At 39.0% G+C, this 17,797-nt stretch overlaps 1 protein-coding gene across 5 annotated transcripts in view; it reads right to left on the bottom strand.

Moving 5' to 3' along the window:
• LOC113015435 (CMP-N-acetylneuraminate-beta-galactosamide-alpha-2,3-sialyltransferase 1-like) overlaps positions 1-17,797 on the bottom strand; it is a 94,143-nt gene that overhangs the window by 27,004 nt on the left and 49,342 nt on the right. For all 5 annotated transcript variants that reach the window (XM_026157476.1, XM_026157479.1, XM_026157478.1 and 2 more), the window contains one exon: positions 14,964-15,157. In XM_026157476.1, coding sequence (XP_026013261.1) covers positions 14,964-15,157 — 194 coding nt within the window. The remainder of the gene's footprint in view (positions 1-14,963; positions 15,158-17,797) is intronic.

Here is a 17,797-nt window from a genome sequence, read left to right as displayed (position 1 = left end):
AATAATCTTTTGACTGAATTACAACACAATTTGGGGGAAATGTTGAGGAATCCGCAGGATAGGTTATTGCACACATCCACCAGACCCACTATGACTTCATTCTTTCTCTCCTTTACACACACAGGCATTCACCTTCACAAGCACACACACACAAACCCATACATCTCCTCATTATCATACTCTGTGTGACAAGCTGAACTGCATCCCCTCAGAAGATACAGTATCTCCTTGTGTTTCTGTTGTAAATCTTTATGCGTAGCACAAAGTGGACAAAACTGGCTTTGCTTTATAAAAGCACGTTTCACATCCCAAATTAAATTTCTTGCCATTATATATACAGATTTTAGGGGATTCCTCTTTTTTCTTCATTCAGTTAAAATATAATCGGCTGCTAAATAATTAAAGATTGTATATACTGTATTAGTGTTAGCATTAAATCATATATCGAAACAACCAATTTGGCAGTCTATTTAAGCTGCAAAGCATTTCGACCCCTCCATCACTCCATATTTCTTCTTTAATTTTCTTTCGTATTTGGCAGAAAAACAACTAAACAGAATCTGATCGATCTACATTAAACTTCATCCTTTAGGAGTTCAGAGCTCAGCAAATAAATTTAAAGACTTTCAGCAAGCCTGGCTAATGAAAGCAGAGCTGGGTACAACTGAAGACTCAAAAAAGCCTTCTTGTCTTTTCCTTGACCTTAAGACAACAAAGAAAGATGTGGGGAATTCATAAGAGTATCGCTGTGCTCAGCTTCACTTATTCTTGTCTGGGTGTCAAATTTTATGATTGATATATTATTAGGGACCCTAAAGCTTCCCCAAAATAGGGAGAAATATTTTTTTCCCCAAAAATTAAAAAGTCGTGCAATAGAGGGTTAATAATGTCACAGCAATTGTTTCTTACATGTAGCTGCTTTGTTAAAGCATAACTCAGATACTTGTCCCTCTGCCCATGTTGTTTTATGGCTGTATAAGCATTTTAGTAAGGCTTTCAACACTTGTGCTGAAAGACTGAGTATGACTGCATTTCACCGAATTAAAAAAGGCTCATTTATAAGCCCATGGTACAAAACACTTCACACAAGAAAAGAACTTCAGAACAAGCTAAGGTGAGCTGTTATTATGGCTGCCATGGAGATATTTTCAGGTCCCTTCATTCAGTTGGGAATCTAAGCAGAACTGACTACTCTTTCATGGTTCTTTCCGATCTTTATCCATCCATTGCTGGGTAGCAATCTAAGCAGACAAGCCCAGACCGCCTCTCTCCAGCTCATCTGAGGGTACACCAAGGTGTTCCCAAGCCAAACGAGGGATATAATCCTTGGTTGGTTTGACCTACTGGGACCTCCTCAGAAGGTCAAACACCTCAGTTAGAAGGTAGATACCCAAACCACATCCACTGGCTCTGATGGATTTGAAGGAATAGCAGCAATATCCTGAACCCCTTCCAAATTGCCAAGCTCCATACCACATCTCATATCTGCTCTGATAAAAAGTGTTTGTGGCAGGGATGTGGTCTCGGGCCTGCTGCAGTGGAGGGGTGGTACTGTGAGCTCTCAGAGCGGCGCTGAGGTGTGGCAGAGAGGGCAGGTGTGAGCACTCACTGTAATGATCTTCTTCTTCTCTGTGTATATATAGTGACGGCGGAGACGGAGGAGGGTGTGTGGAATGGAGCAGCTGTTACGGAGTGACTGGTACCGAAAACAGTTGCTAAAACAAAATAAAACGGACCTGCACTTGCATGAAATCCTGTGTGTGTGTTGGGTCCCTATCACAGTGTTCCTTTAATTTTTATGCACAGTATATTAGTCTTTGATTCATGTTTTTGTTGTACTTGTTTTCTGCTGTACTCTGAATATCATATAAAACTTTCTGAAACTGTTTACCAATTTTTTTCTTTTTAAAAGGTTCAAAATTTCTTTGAACAAGTCAAACACCAATCCCAAAGTGTACCACAGACTGAAGTACAGATTCTGCAGCCCAGCATAGTTAGAAAAAACAATAACTCAGAGTCTAATTAACATCAGTTACAGTGGACCCACAACAGCTGTTTTGCATGTCAACCTCACCCCAGCACATTACCGCACAGCTGTGCCCTCACTGAACCGGATTCATCAACACTGGAGAGCAACTGAAAAATAAGCATTCCTGCAACCCCTGGCCTCCATACTGACGCTTCCTGGAGATGAGTCCCTGAGGCAGCTGCAATAGACATGCAAATTAGATACCAGAAGGTCCTCTGATTTATGGTTTTTCCACAAAGAAGAATGTTATGTGTACTTTTGTTTCCAGGTCACCAAAAAGTTTGCCTGAATAAGTTAATTTACAACCAGCAGTATTTCATCAGGAAGTGTGCTGGGACATCAAACTTATGTGGCTACAAAGTAGTCCTGGGGGCTTCACACGTGGGGCTCAGCATTCCCAGCATCATTCCTGATGGGTGTGCTACTAAGTTGTAGGTTTTAGATCAGCTGCTGGTGCTTTCACCTGCATTTAACAGCACTCATAAACACCAGGATGAACCCCTCCTTCTTTATTGGACAGACGCAGTGAAGAGTGACAGGAAAGCAGAGGGAGACATGCGGCAAAATGGTCGGGTTCAAACCCAGGCCCGCTCATCCCAGTGAGCTAAACCGGCAGATGTGGCAGCTGTATCAAGGGCCTGGGTGAGGAGTGACTTGGTGCAATTATTACTGAATTCTTGAATTGTATTTTTTATTGTGTGGTGGTAAAGATAAATGAGCAGGGCTGCTGCATCTTGGAAAACAGGAGGTGATACACAGGAGACTGAGGAAGGCACTGGGGAGTTTCCAGTATAAAAAGACAAAACCTACTTAACCAAGACTGAATCACAGTTTACTTCATTCATATACAGAGATAAATCTTTTTGTTGACCTCGCTTAACAGATATCTGAGGATAAATGCCAGCTGAACATATAAAATGGTATTGAGTAATAATATCGACGGCTAATAACATCACGGAGAAGCTCGCAGCTATTAATGGGAGATTGAGAGACCAGTGTCGGAGTGTTAAAAACAGCTTGAAATTCTCAATTACCATCATAATGCGGCTACCCCTTCGGCGCCAGCTGTGGGCTCAAGGCCGGAGCTCAAGGCTGGAGCCGAACAAAAACTCCCTGATAACGACTGTGTTGAGTCTGTTCCTTCCCATTCCATGCGAGGCCACCTGGGTTGGCTGGAAGACTGTTTACTTAGCCTGGCAGGGCGAAGGACACTGTCTCAGCTGAACTATGGACACGCACACACATACATATACTGATACTGGTAAGCACTCACTGACGCATCACCCTCCCTACCCCGGATCCAACGCCACCTCCAACGCTTACCTCCCCCATGATGTGGACATCGGGTCAGCTGGAGGCGCAGTCGAAAGATTGCAGCGGTCCCAGATCAGATGTACACACTGGAACTCTTTCCCATGTTGCTTGTCTGTGTTTATTGTGTTATGGTGTGTTGATATTTGTGCATTCCTGTATTATCCTTTTGTGTTGCACATTTCAATGTTTTTTTTTCCTCGCTACCTGGCCTGACCTGTCTCCCCAATGTGATGTTTGTATTGTATGTACGGTCGGCAAGGTCTGTCATCTCAGTTGTGGGCAAAAGACCTGCAACTGACAAATAAATCTCATCATCTCAATATCTGCTTACTTCACTCTGCTGTTTTCTTAAATGTTCATTAATGTTTTTTCAAGTTGTTGTGTGATATTTGGATTATCTGAAAGTTTTCTCTGGGATTCCCAGAACTGTCATGGATGAGTCTGCTTTGACTACCACCAACCTCAAGCAAATTAGAAACTGCCAACTTGAGGGTGTGTCTATCAAAAAAGAAAAAGACAAGCAAACATCAGTTGACACACAAAGCAGAAGATAAAAATGTATATGAAGAATATGAACAATACGGAGGCTGCATCACCTTTCAACAGCTTGAATTTTCTCCTCAAGTTTCAAATGTTTTGGGAAAAATGTTGTCAGAAAAGGCCAATGCCAATCCCAGCACTTATCATTCGAATCCAGAAAAGCTCCAAAGGTGAGCCTTCTGCGTGCTGTGGTTAGCTTTTTACGGAAGTGAATGAAACAGTGCTAACACAGCATTTGCACAACAATGCCCTCTTATTCAGTAATGACACAAGGGAGACATTATCACTTTTTGTGTTGCTATATCAGAAAATGAACACAACAACACTTACTGAAGGGAATATTGCTGCCAGGATGCATCCTACTACTGTAGCGTGGGAGTTGAAAGTATATCCCTTTTTTCCGTGTGTTTTAAGATATTTAAAACAAATGAAATGATCTGTTCTTGCTGCAAATGTCTTCAGGCACCTCTTATTTTTTCTTATTTTGCTTCCAAAGAGACATATTTTCCTGTCATTTTGAAAGTGGTCTTTCTGAACCAGGTTTTCTGAAGCCAAAGTTTTTTGTTTGTTTTTTACAGTCTAAGGAGCCTTGGAAAGAAAAGCACTTGGACTTCTATAAGTTTCCTTGAAGACGTTTCACTTCTTGTCCGAGAAACTTGATTTGATTTGATAATACTTTATTCATCCCGAGGGAAATTGGGTTAAGGCTGCCAGCCGTGCCAGCGCCATCTTACCCTTCCGACCATACATACATTACACAAACATCACGTGGGGTTGACAGGTCAGAGAGGTATAACAATGGAAAGTGCTCAACATGAGGAAAGACGAGAAATAATCCTAAAGACCCTGTTAATATAGTACACGCATAGCTGGATGCAACACGATCAGTCAAGAGCCCAGACCAACAGCCAGCAAATATCCAAAGAAGAGCTTTGAATGTCCTTCAGGAAGTCTGGATAACTTAAAGAAATGACAAGAAAGCTTGCCTAAGAGTTCAGACTGTTCAGACAGACAAATATTGACTTTCACGTTTATTAAAATAGTAAAAACTCTGGTTTTAAATTGTACACTGTATGTCCATTTATGTTTGCACATGTTCCCCTTAACAGCTATACCTATTTCCAGTTTACCTTCCAAACACAAAGAAATGAGGGATGGCTTAACATTTTCGTATCATCATTGAAACACTTAGTATCAAATATTCTTTGCTGATCACTGTACATCAGGGTATATGCAAAAAAAACGAAAGAAAAAAAGATGATCATGACCCGATCAAGTGAATTTCATACAGCAAATCTAAATTTCCTACAGTGCCCTGGTGGCACTCATTTGTAGTGTGACGTAGCCTGAGTAGCAATCAAGCCAGAGACCTCAATTGTTCTTTGCCTCACAATAACACAAAGGTCCGCTGAGCCAAGGACAGCACTGATTGCAAAGTGGATTGGGTGCCCATGAAAATAAAGTCTTTAATGGAAATTTTAGGAAAAAATAATCTTTGAAGGCACCACTCTCATTGTGCAGTAATAATAACCAGGAGGAGGAGGAATAATGGAAGGACTAGCTTTTAATACTAGATCTTTGTTTGAACTTTAAACTACTGATTACCAACACCAAAGTGCAGCTTATTTATCCTTAGACAGGGTTAAGAGGCATCACATGGAGCTTTCTGGCCATTCATCAGCCCCCAGGAACATATCAATATCTTAATGAGTCTCTCACTGAGAAAGGCAACACCCCCCCCCCCCCCCCCCCCCACACACACACACACACCCAACTTCTTTCTTATAAACAAGTATATAAACAAAGAAAAAGATTGAGAGAAGACCGAAGAGAAGCAAAGCGAGAAAGCATGTGCATTACTTGTGTTAAAATCCCAGTTTTAAAGCCAATTTCATCCAGAGACTTTGAGTCACAAATGCCTGCCTATTACATCTGCTGGCTCCAAGATCCATCTTAATGAAGTTATTTGCAAGGGCTTACATTATCATGTCGACTATAAGCTTGACTGATCCTCAATTCAGCAGAGTAAATAAAAATGATGAGACAATCATACATCCCAGACAGACTACTTCTATTTCAAATGAAATATGCTAGTGTACCCGCAGAGCATACAGACTACTAAGAGAATGCAATTGCTGATAGTCTCTGTTCAGACGTGCCTCGAGTGATTAGACTTTTTATAAAAATAAATTCCCAGGTTTTGTATGTGTTATAGTGGTTATTCTGGTATAGATTGACTAACATCATGACTTATCCCAATACCACCTCTAGAAATATTGAAAAGATGACTTTACCAGACAAGAAACAGCACAAAAGTTCTTTAAAAAGTGCTGGTTGATTTTGAGAGCCATATGTCACCAGTGAGCGGAGTGCTAACTAATGCTAGCAAGCAGTGACTAATTATTGAAAAACGAGCATCACAAACTTCTTGAACAGGCTTCACCACATATTATTGGACATATTATTTGCCAGCTAATTTCAATGTGCTTCAAGGATCAGTGTGTTGTGCATTCAGAGATGCTATTGTACTTTAGTTGTAAGAAGTGCTAATTTCTGTCGAGCTGATAGGCAACAAAGCATTTTTCCCCCAGAGAACTGCCTCTCACTGGATGTCTTCTGTTTTTTGGGACTTTAGAAATGGATGTGCATTAAAATCCCAGTCAGCAATTTCTGAAATACTCAGGTAATACTCTGGCACCAGCAAGTATGCCAAATTCATTGGAATAAGGGGAAGAAAGGTAATTTAAGTCACTTGAATCCCCTTTTACCTTGCATCCTGTCGATGCTCAGTTTGAACATCAGCAGGTTGTTTTGACCCAAATGGCCTAAATCCACTGAGCAGCAGCCACGTGATTGGCTGACTAGATATCATGTTAATGAGCAGTTGAACAAAAATTGTGTGTTCCCATATGTGGATAGACCTGCTATTGTAGCCAGTGCCATGTGGCTAGTTTTTGGAACTTGGTTTCTAATTGAATATGATGTATGCTAAACTTTTACCTATTAACTAATCTATCCAGTTTTTCTCCTGAAAACTGCACAACGGGTCATATGAATTCAAAATGAGGTCATAGAGACAATTTTTACACTTTACCTTTCAACCAAATTTAGCAATAAAGGGATGTCTTTTTAAAGGTCAAAGCTGATGATCTTTAATCCAGAAAATAACTTCCATGGACATCTGATGCTTGGTGACTTTTTGTTTTTGTTATTTTCCTCTCCACTTAGTTGCCATTTTTAATTGTGTCTCTTGTATTTCTATTCAGCTATTCATGAAAGTATTAATTTGTAATTATAGTTCCTCACCTTTATGCTGCCCTTTCCATTACGCTTTCCATTAAGTTTTGTCTGGTGTTTGCCCCTTATTACTCTCCCTTATCTCTACTACAGTGCAGGACAGATGAAATGTGATTCCACTATTTGTGTCTTCACCTCCATAAAGTTAGCTGTATTTTTACATTTACTAGACAAAAACATTGACTTTGTGTCTAAAATGTCCTTATCTGCAGATACAAACTGGAATTGAGCATAGTGTAACACTGTAACATTCCCTAAGACAAGCTGAAAACAAAAAAAACATCTTGAATGAAATTTTAATAATTACAGTGACTTACTGGTGCTTCAACAGCATATCTCTTATAAGATTTCATCATTCAAAAGCCAATGAGCTCACTATTGTCTGTCAAAGGAAAATGCACAGCTCTTTTTATGAGTCAAATCTATTTTTAATGAAATCTGCTGAGCAAACAAGAGGCTTTAGCAGATACGCCAGTGCCATTCAATATTCATAATAGTCTGTGAAGGAGGCTTTAGAGGATCTGAGTGAACTGAACTGTGGATATTTGGAATCCTTTGTTTTCAGCCTGCTCGTTCTTACTGGACAGTGCTCCCAGCGAGTGTCAGCCACTGCTTTAGAAATTTGCATGTAGACGTCAGTCCAATCAGCGCAACAGTTTATTTCAGGTTTGTAAAAAAACAAGAAAAAGAAAAGAAAAAATGTATGTACCCCTTAGTGGTCCCTTTCCTATTCACTGTTGTTGTGACCTTTTGGCTCAGCACCACAGCTTCCAACCAAGCATGACTGAAAATGTGACGCTCAGCCTACAGTAAATAAAAAGACAGCAAACATTTTCAAAGCATACGTCTAGAGGAAGCTCTTCTGCTAATAGCAAAGTAATAACTCTTGTCTTGCTGCTGTCCTGTCATTCTATAATTGAATTGGTTGACAGTATCATGCTGCTGCCATGGAGGGGGCTGCCAGAGAAGATAAGTGCAATAATATGGTTTTATACAGAGGCAAAATGTCATAGCAGGTTGGCAAAGCCATGCTGGGTTGAATTAAAAGCCTTGTAAGAATAATGCAAGAAATTTGCTTTTGGATATTTGCTTAATGGTTAATCTGTTGATATGACCATCATGCTGAATAGATTATCTATCTGTTTGCTATCGATCATAACTGAGTGCTTGTCCACAGAATTGGGCTAATGTTTGTCCCTGCTCCTCTAAAAGCATCCAATTTTTTCAGGCTCAAGTTACTATATTTAGTTTTAAAATGTCACTTCAATTTGAAGTAGTAATAGACTTTCCAAAAAGGTCTTATCTTAAAAGCATTGTATATATATACAATGTTTTTAAGACAAGAAAATGTGGTATGTTTTTATATATAAAAGACACCACAAAAGCCCTGCCCTATGAGTCTCAAAAAAGAAGCCAATTGCCAAAATCTGCAGTTCCTCTAATGGCCACTTGAGACAGGCCCCATATAATTCCATGTTGAAATTCAGCCATGAAATTAATATGTTTGCAGCCTCGTCCTAAAAAGAGTTTTGGTAATTAATGTTACTACATTACTTAATAAACATTAGTAACTCTGTAACTACTGTTCCCTTTGCTGACAACTGTATCAACTGTATAAATAATATCAGATTAATCAACTAGTTCAGGCCTAGCTAACAAAAATATGTGGCTCCAGTAGTTTAGTGGTTAGCATTTACTTGGCAAGCAAAAGCTGGGTTTAATTCTAGCTTGACACAAGTCTCCCTTGGGATTGTGTCTGGTATACAAACATGTGGAACTACATGCTGTGGTGACCCCTGGTGGCAAGGGTGCAGCTGAAAGTTACTTTTTATCTGAATAATATGGTCTTCTTTTAGGCAAAGTTTGCACCTTGTCAACGAAGTTAGGTAGAACTTGCTCAGTTAGCAACCCACCCTCTTTTCTAGATGTGGTGACACCTGGGTCTAAAAAGCTAATATGGCTAACACTGAGGTTTTAAAGGTGGACTCTAGAAACTATTGGCTGAAACCACAACAGTAATGCTCATCTTTTGGGTATAGCCTATAGTCCCTCCTCATGCTATTCATAAAAACTATATTTGTCTGGCAAAACTCAAATGGACCATCATATCAGATGGACAACATAGTGGGCCTAACCGTAACACCTTGTAGCTAGGATAGGCTCCAGCCTGCCCATCCCCTTAACCCTGATCAGGATAAGCAGAAGAGAATAGACAGATGGATGTATGCGTTAAGTGTGGCTTATCAATTACTATGTTTTAGAAGAACATAAACTATTTCTATCCATTGTTATTTTTATATCCTTATATCCATTAAAGTAACTTGAAATATTTATCTAGAGTTCATGCACGTTATTTTGCACTTTCTATGGCACTGGCTGTAATTTTAAACAAGCACAGACATACCAGGCCACGCTTATTTGCTCTTTATTCCAAATTATTCTCCCTTCTCTTCCCTATTTGTGAACTATAAAACAGATAAAATGTGATTCCAAGTCTTTGTCTAAAATGTACTTCTTATCTGAATTCCCACGCCAACAGGAAGTGGACTTTTGTGGACTGGTGCATTTCAGAAAGATAAGACAACCCCACCCCAAACAAAAAAACGGAGGTTTTAGTGATCATGTGCATCGGCTTATCAATTATACCGCCTTAGAAGAACAAAAACTGTCTGTGAAAGGAAGATGCAAAGGCTGCTTTTATGACTCAAATCTATTTTCCACTTCAATCTGCTGAACAAACAAGAGGCTCTAGCAGACAGGCCAGTGCTGTTCAATATTCATAATAATCCATAAAGGAGGCTTTAGAGGATCTGGGTGAAATGCATTGTTTTATTGTTTTTTGTTTTTTTTTAAACCCTCTGCTTACTGTTCACTAATCAATTCTGATCTGATATAAAACATTTAGTAGGTATGGTATTTAATAAAACTATTTCACAATCTGTAGTGCAGACATTATTGTTCAGAAAAAAAAACTTTGGATGAAGTTTTATCTCTTGTAGTTGCAGAGGATAATTCCGATACAGACTGTAACAGCCTTCAGAGTTGTTAAATACTATTCTGAGAACTCCCTCTAGATAATACAAATCCACTCTCGAGGAATATACATTTCCCACCCCTGCAGCCTTTAGCTTATTCTGAGTCAGAGCTCAACAAGTCTCATTCAAATCCAAACTGCAAAGTGATAAAACAGAATCAGGACATAGCAAAGGCTTCAGTTTGGCATCAATGTTATAGTATTTGTTTAATTCTTTTATGTTTTGTGCCAATTGAAAAGTTGAAAACACATTTGAAGCAAGGTTTTGTCTTTAAGTGGTCATCCTCATCTTCTTCAAGTCATCTTTTAAATTTTGGTGTTAATCTGCTTTAAAAAAACAAGCTGTACTACACTTCAGTCTTCAGATATAATAACTATCAATTTGATTTTTCTCCTAAGTTGTTTAAGAATGCAATCAGTGACTTCTCTACTCTGGAGAAACAGCATCAACAAAGTCTGAGCGAGCATGTTTTTTAACCCTTTCATGTACATTCTTGTCATTTATACCTCAGAGAGCAAACTCTGTTGTTTTTTATCTATTCAAATTCCTTCTCTGCTGTGCTGTAATTGATATGTGAGAACACAGAGAGCAACAGACTCTTCTTCTCTTTCTCATCACCGCAAGGCACGGGAGAAACATTATAATATTCAAACTGCATGGTTTTTATCTCCTGCATTGTTGAGGCAATTTACTCAAATGGTTATCTAACCCAGAATGAGGATGTGGGACAGTCAAATCTCTAGCCCCACCTTTCTTTCTGGAAAGCTTCACGGCAGAGCATAAATGTGTGAGTGAGACAGGACTGATGAGTGCAGTCGGCAAATCAAATACAGAGAGAGAGATATGAGTCATGAGAGAAATCAGTAAAATAAAAACTAAGTGCATCTACTCTTTTAAAACAAGATCACAAAGACACATACTTTATGTGTGCCAAATACTGCAGTTCCTCTAACGACCACTTGAGCCTCTGTGTCTCCAAACGTCATAGATGTTAAAATGAATTTCCAACTTAACAGTATTAAAATCTGTGTTTACAACCTGACAAAGAATAAAATGAAAACACAAAAACAAACTTGTTTCTATGCTTTACTCCTTTATATGTATGTTATATGTATGTTGGGTGTTTGGTCCAATTAATAGACAATAGCATTTAGCAGGTTAGCAAGTATCAGTGTCTGTGTAATGGACCCATAAAATTTTTTGTTGCATTTAGTAACTAAATGTTCATCTAAATGCAGCCACTTTTGTCATGGCGACTATGTCCATCTTTTATATACAGTCTATGGCAATAATAAGATAGATAGAGAGATAGTAGGGCTGGGCGATAAACTCATATCTCGATATTTTTTATCTGGATGGCGATATACGATATATATCTCGATATATTTTTTTAAGCCATAAGGTAAGAACACAAAGAGAGTTCTTAGTCAAAGCTGTGTCCCAGATGTCACACAGGCACTTTTATTAACATACAGCGTAGATGTACATGAAGAAATTACTCAAAAATAATATTATTAAATAATAATGCTCCATAAATAAAAGAAAACAATGTTGTTTTTTTGCATAACAAAAAGCTCACAATTGTGCAGTCAAAATGTAAACTAAAAGACGCTGAGCATAATAACAAAGACAGATTTCACAGCTGCTCTATTCCCATGTTCTACTGTGTGGCTGACAGCCTGGAGTTTGAAATCTGCTTCGTAACCGTGTCTTTTAACAGGTGCCATTTATGGCCATAAGCGCACTGTCGTTTTTTGAGAAAATGAAAGGATTTTAGGCCATGCATGTCGTTAGCGCGGTTAGCTCGCGGTTGATGGCGTGCAGCCCCACGCACGGGCGATCCGCGGTAACTCGTTAACGGAGATTTGTCGTGTCCATCTTGTCGTTGCCTGCAGGTGAAGTGATGGGGGAGGAGGAGTTGTGTTCAGTGAAGGAGAGGCGAGGCCCAGTAACGTTGCATAGAGACAAAAGTGGACGAAAGAGAGGCAAACTTGTGGCTCCACAAGTATAATTATAACGTAACATAGACTATATCGATATAAACGATAATGTCATATCTTATATCTTGTATGAAAATATATCGATATTTTTTAAAAACTCGATATATCGCGCAGTCCTAAGAGACAGATCATTATTAATCCATCGGGTAGGTTCCTCTGGGGAATTCGGTTTCCAGTAGCAGAACACCGATAGAAATTTGCATAGTAAAAGTTTTGTTAAGCTGAAAATTTTGATAGTTAACTGCAGTACTTTTGTATCTTCTGTGGCGGTAAATACTGGTTGGACTGAACAAGCAAGAGCTGCTTTTGTTAAAAGCAGCAAACCCCTCAGTTCATTTTTAAATCCAGGGAAAGAAAAGACATCTGACGAGGCAATAACAGTAAGACAAGGATGCCTCCAGGTTAATAAATTATGAAATGAAAGAACAAAGACAAAATTAAAAATGATAAAACATCTGGCACATTTAACCAGGTTCCTGGGCCGACTTTGATTTGTTGTACCAGCAAAGTAAAAATTATTTTAGGGGCATAACCAGGAATGATGACCTAAATATTAGAAATCTTTCACTGCCTTAATATTCTACCTCTATATCTATAGATCTATCTCTAAATATAGAGATGAGTTTAAAGAATGCCAGATTCTCACATTCCAAGAATACACACTGAGAACAAGACCTCATAGAGTCAATGGTGCACTCAGCCCTGAGCAGACTTATTTCAGTATTATCTCTAAATTAAATGGGAAGCATATTTTGGCTACAGTGTTTTCTAATCATTTTACTGCACGACTTTCTGCTCTATTTGAGTTTGTCGTAGCAGTAATTAGCTGGAAAGAATATATTCATACGATATAGGGAAATAAGTATAGTTAATATTTTAATATTATTTTGAACTTATGAAATATCTAAGAAGTAGAGTTTATTATTGAAATATACATGTTGCCTCAGTGTTGGGATGTAGGCATGCCTGATGTTCTTTATGGTAGTCATAACAACAACCAGCCACTTGAAAGGCAAAGTAGCTAAGCTTCAGTTAGCAATCATTATTATTGATGCCAGCTGCCAGCAAACTTTCTTCTTCTACAACTAATAGACTGGTTATAAATGATGAATGAAACTACAGTGTGGGCTTCAAAGCAGAAGCCTTCTTGTTAGAGTGCAAAATTTAAACCCTGTCTGATATATTGACCTTGATATTTAGCTACTTGCTGATCTATTGGTGTCTGCAATTATAACAAGCGATAAATGGGATTTTAAAAAGTAAAAAAGAGAAGGGAGAAACACCCTTCAACCATGTAATCTGGGCTGATATTACACATTTTGTCCACCAGGGGCACTCTGCAACTTGGCATCACACATGTTTGGAAACGCACAAACAAGGAACTGATCCTAGCAGAGTCAGGGAGAACGTAAACAAGTACTCCACAACTTCTTGTGACAATAAAATACCTTTATTCTGCACCCCCATATTTCTATTCTTAACTAAAAAAAAAAACAATAAAAATACAAATAATTTCACATAAAAATATTTAGAATGTCTGTTTATGTTTTTGACAGCTGAAAGATTTTTAAAGCACCAAATATCTGTATCATTTCATATATAAGACAACACATTTTATCGTTCTAAAATATAAGTGGTGATCTCAGTAAAATAGTAAATGGCAACAGAACCTAAATAAATCCAAAAAAAATGTAAGCAAGTTATTCATTTTTCAAATTTACACTAGTCTGTAGTTAGTAAGCTACTGCATCTACTGCGGCTGTTTAAAGCTGTGCTCATCTTTACTTTCCCTGCACTGCCTGTAAGCACACCTCCTCACACACCACATATCATATATGGAGTGGTGCTGACAAAAGACAGATGGAGCAAAATAATATTAATCTAGTCAATATTAATCAAATGTTCTCTAACCACGAGTGCAATAAAAGCAAATATTGCCTTGAACATAATGAAAGGGAGTGAAAGAGAGAGCTAGAAGCGTCATCATCTGAGCTCTTCAGTTACGTTGGAATACTTAACCACAGTTTGCAAATAAATCAAAAACTACCGTAAAAATGAGAAGAAAAGCTTTTGGTATCGCAGGTTTGAAAAACCTCCAAGCTACTGAACCTTCAAAATGACCTTCCTCCGTGGTATGTTAAAGCATGGCACACTTAAAGGCAGAGCAAGAAAGAACTGTATCAGTCGCACATATCGACCTGTCCCAGATACCCAGTGTTTTTAGTCAGGAGTGGAGCCAGTAGGCAGTAGGCCATATTATTAGTCAGATAATTCCAGGGTAGAGACATCCAGCTCAGTTCAACCATGGTGGGCTGTGATGCTGGGCCTCCACAGAGGGTAAAGCTGCTATTGTACCAGGCTGTAATTATACTTTTTAATGTTGTTTGGTTGGGAATTTTACATGGAAGTCTTGCTTTTGGAATCATCCTCATGTGCCCATTAGGGGAACTGCAATTTTTGACATTTGTGTGGCAGTTTTCAGCTCAGAGGTTGCCGCTTGCTTTTCTTTCTTCTTGTTTTTTTGTAATTCTGATGTCTAACGACAGGCTGCACTGGCAGCTACCTTGCCCTCGTGTGATGCTTTCATAACATGAACTGACTTGTGAAGCTTGAAAAATTAAATTCAACTCTTAAATTCACTCTGCCCAAGCAGAGTGAAGCAACAGATCCACAATTCAATTTTCACAGTGCAGAGTAAATAGAAGTGAGAGCTTCAAAATCAAACCTCTGACTGACGTGTTTACTGACCTTATGATGAAATCACTAGAGTCGATGAGGCCACCGTAATGGGACCCCTTCAGGTTCCCGGAGTTCCCCACGACGGCGCAAGTCCTGCAGCGCTCGGGACCGGCATCCATGTAAAGCACCTCATCGGGGATGACTTGGAACAGCTCCTCCACCACTTCGTTGAAGTTGGCCGGCTGCCTCTCTGACTGCAACCACTGGTGACAGAGCACATGCAGGCCTCAGAGACAGACACACAGCTCCAGGGCCACTTTAAGTAGAAGTGATTGAACAAGGGCAGTGGAGCTCAAGACACCGAGCACATTTCTGAAAGAACCTGAGGGGCGGCTTAGCTCCGTCTGCGGGGGCTCTTTTGGCCCTGCTTTCTTCTGGCAGCTTTGAACTCGGAGAGTCAGCAAATAAGCGCAGGAATGTGCGTGTGCTGTCTGCTGAATGGATACAGGACATTCTACATCAATCTAATTTTAAAGCATGGCTTTGGATACATGTGGTTCAAAATTTTCATTCAGCTTTTTCTATCATATTTAAACAACTGGGCAATAAGGTTTTAGGTGGACAGCAGGCAAGTTTAGAATATGCAGCAATTGATGCAGGAATTACATTTAGCTGTGTAACATGTAAATTGTGACAGCTCCTTGGAGAAAAGTGCTCAGATGCACCTTATGGTCATGCCCTTGCCTTGGAGCAGAGCAGGCCACACCATCTGGCCGGGCAACCGTTGATATGTGATGCTTGCCTCATCAAGCTTCCTGTGAGAAGCACTTTCTGGAATGAATAGTGACAGGAGGCAACCTTGCAGTAATTTGCCTATTCCTGCCTCTAATTGGACATGGTGTGAGGTGAATGTGGGAATACTGGATGCCTTCCACACAAAGGTAGGATCATTTCTGTGAATAGCTCTTTCTGATTTAGAGAGCTGCAGTTTAATGATGACATATAGAGAAAGTAAACTATATATTGGGCTGGTACATAAGTACTTATGTAGATGGGGCAAGGGATCCATAAAACACTAAGCGCCATGGTATCCAGCGACCGTGGATTCCTTTTTATGTTTGCTGCGTTTTATGTTCCCCACACGCGACAGGCCAAATGTAGGGGGCGTGACATCCATTAAGCTTTTTTTCCGGTGGAGAGAAAATGGAGGTTGATATGGGGGAAATCTCAGTAAATAACAGTAAAAAAAAAGTGGATTTCCTGTCACTCTGCATCCAAGGGCTTCTACTCTCAGGGGGCCATTTAGTCAGTGATGCCCAGCAATCACACAGGTGACAAAATCCATCTTGGAAGAGGCAGAGATAACAATTCCTCTGCTGACTGCCATGTCAAGTCATGGTGCTCATGTCAAAACAAATACATTATGTTTAGTCTGACACTAGACAGTTGCCAGATGGAGACTTCAGTGACTTGAAAAGACTGGGATGCACTGAGTTTTCACTGTTACAGTAATAGTAAGATTAAACAGAGACTTTTATGCTTTGTCTCATTTCCTCTCACGCATATATGTTACAGCGTTGGATGCTCATCTTAAGTGTGGCCAAGATTTCAAATGAGGTTGATTTTTTCAATTCTTATCTCCATATAATGTCAGTAGAAAAGGATTTACAAAAAATAGTAAAACATGTTCTGCTGTTTAGAGTAGGGCAGCCCATTCAGAGGAAAGTTGTCACGAAGCATTAGCCAAACCTTTTCTGAAAGAAATGAGGTCCTGCACCTCACACTTTTTGTCACTTGCAGTGATGAAAATGTTATAATTTTGGTGAAATATTAGTCAAGTTAGTGAACTTCAAATGTTTGTGATTTGGGAACAGAGCCATGCGAGATAGTTGCGTTCCTTGTGGTTTGTTATTACAAGGAAACAGACATACAGTGTTACCGATGTTTTTGTTAACTTTCTAGCAACAAAGTCACTAAAGTAAAGCTTTCTGAAAGCTCTTGTAAAAGTTTACTGCTAAACTAGTTTTATGACTGTTTAATTGCCTACAGCAGGGGTGTTAAACATAAGGCCCGGTGGCCAGAAACGGCCCGGTTTGAGCTCAAATCTGACCCACTGGATGGGTTTGGAAAATGTGAAATATTTTTTAATATGTTTTACAACATTTACTGATAATTAAGTTATAACCTTTAATACCACACCAAAGTATTTACATTAACGATAAACAATTCTGCCATTTTTTTAACTACTGACTATAAAAATTGTTTTTTTTTAAATGGGTATGGCTAAAAAAATAAGAAACAAGGGACTTTCTGTGAATTAGCAGAAACTGTTTCATATTTACCGGACAGTGAGAGCAATGAGCTACCAGAACTTTGCAATTTAAGTCCAAAGAGTCATGTTGGCAAATTTCCTTTCATTTACCTCAGCAACATTTCTTTATCATGTAGAAAAACTGACATGTACTGTTAAAAATTTAACTTCTTTTCCTTATAATAAGATATCTACATGTATATTTAACCTTCTTTACACTGACTTCACTGGTCCCGGTGTCCTGCAGGGGAATCAAAATTTGATTCCCCTGCGTCGGGAGCATGTGTTGGGCTCTCCAAATCACAAACAAACAGGATCTCACATTCTTGATTTTTAGTTCCCAAACACTTCTAATAATGACTTATTACTCCTGAAACTTTGGAAGTTTTAGCTCTTTAAACAGTAAAGTTACAGGAGGATACAAATAATTATCAGGCAAAATGTCCTTGGTTTGTTGAAATAATCCCATTGAATACCACGTGAGAACAATAAATGTATGATTTTCTGTTGTAACGCTCAACAATGCAATGCAACAACACTCATTTTTCACTTTTTTACAAAACTAAAACATCACTACATTCACGTCTACTTG

This window comes from Astatotilapia calliptera, chromosome 22, assembly GCF_900246225.1.
Source record: "Astatotilapia calliptera chromosome 22, fAstCal1.2, whole genome shotgun sequence".
NCBI classification, from domain to species: Eukaryota; Metazoa; Chordata; class Actinopteri; order Cichliformes; family Cichlidae; genus Astatotilapia; species Astatotilapia calliptera.
The sequence above is the reverse complement of the archived record's forward strand: the minus strand, read 5'-3'. Positions and strand labels throughout refer to the sequence as shown.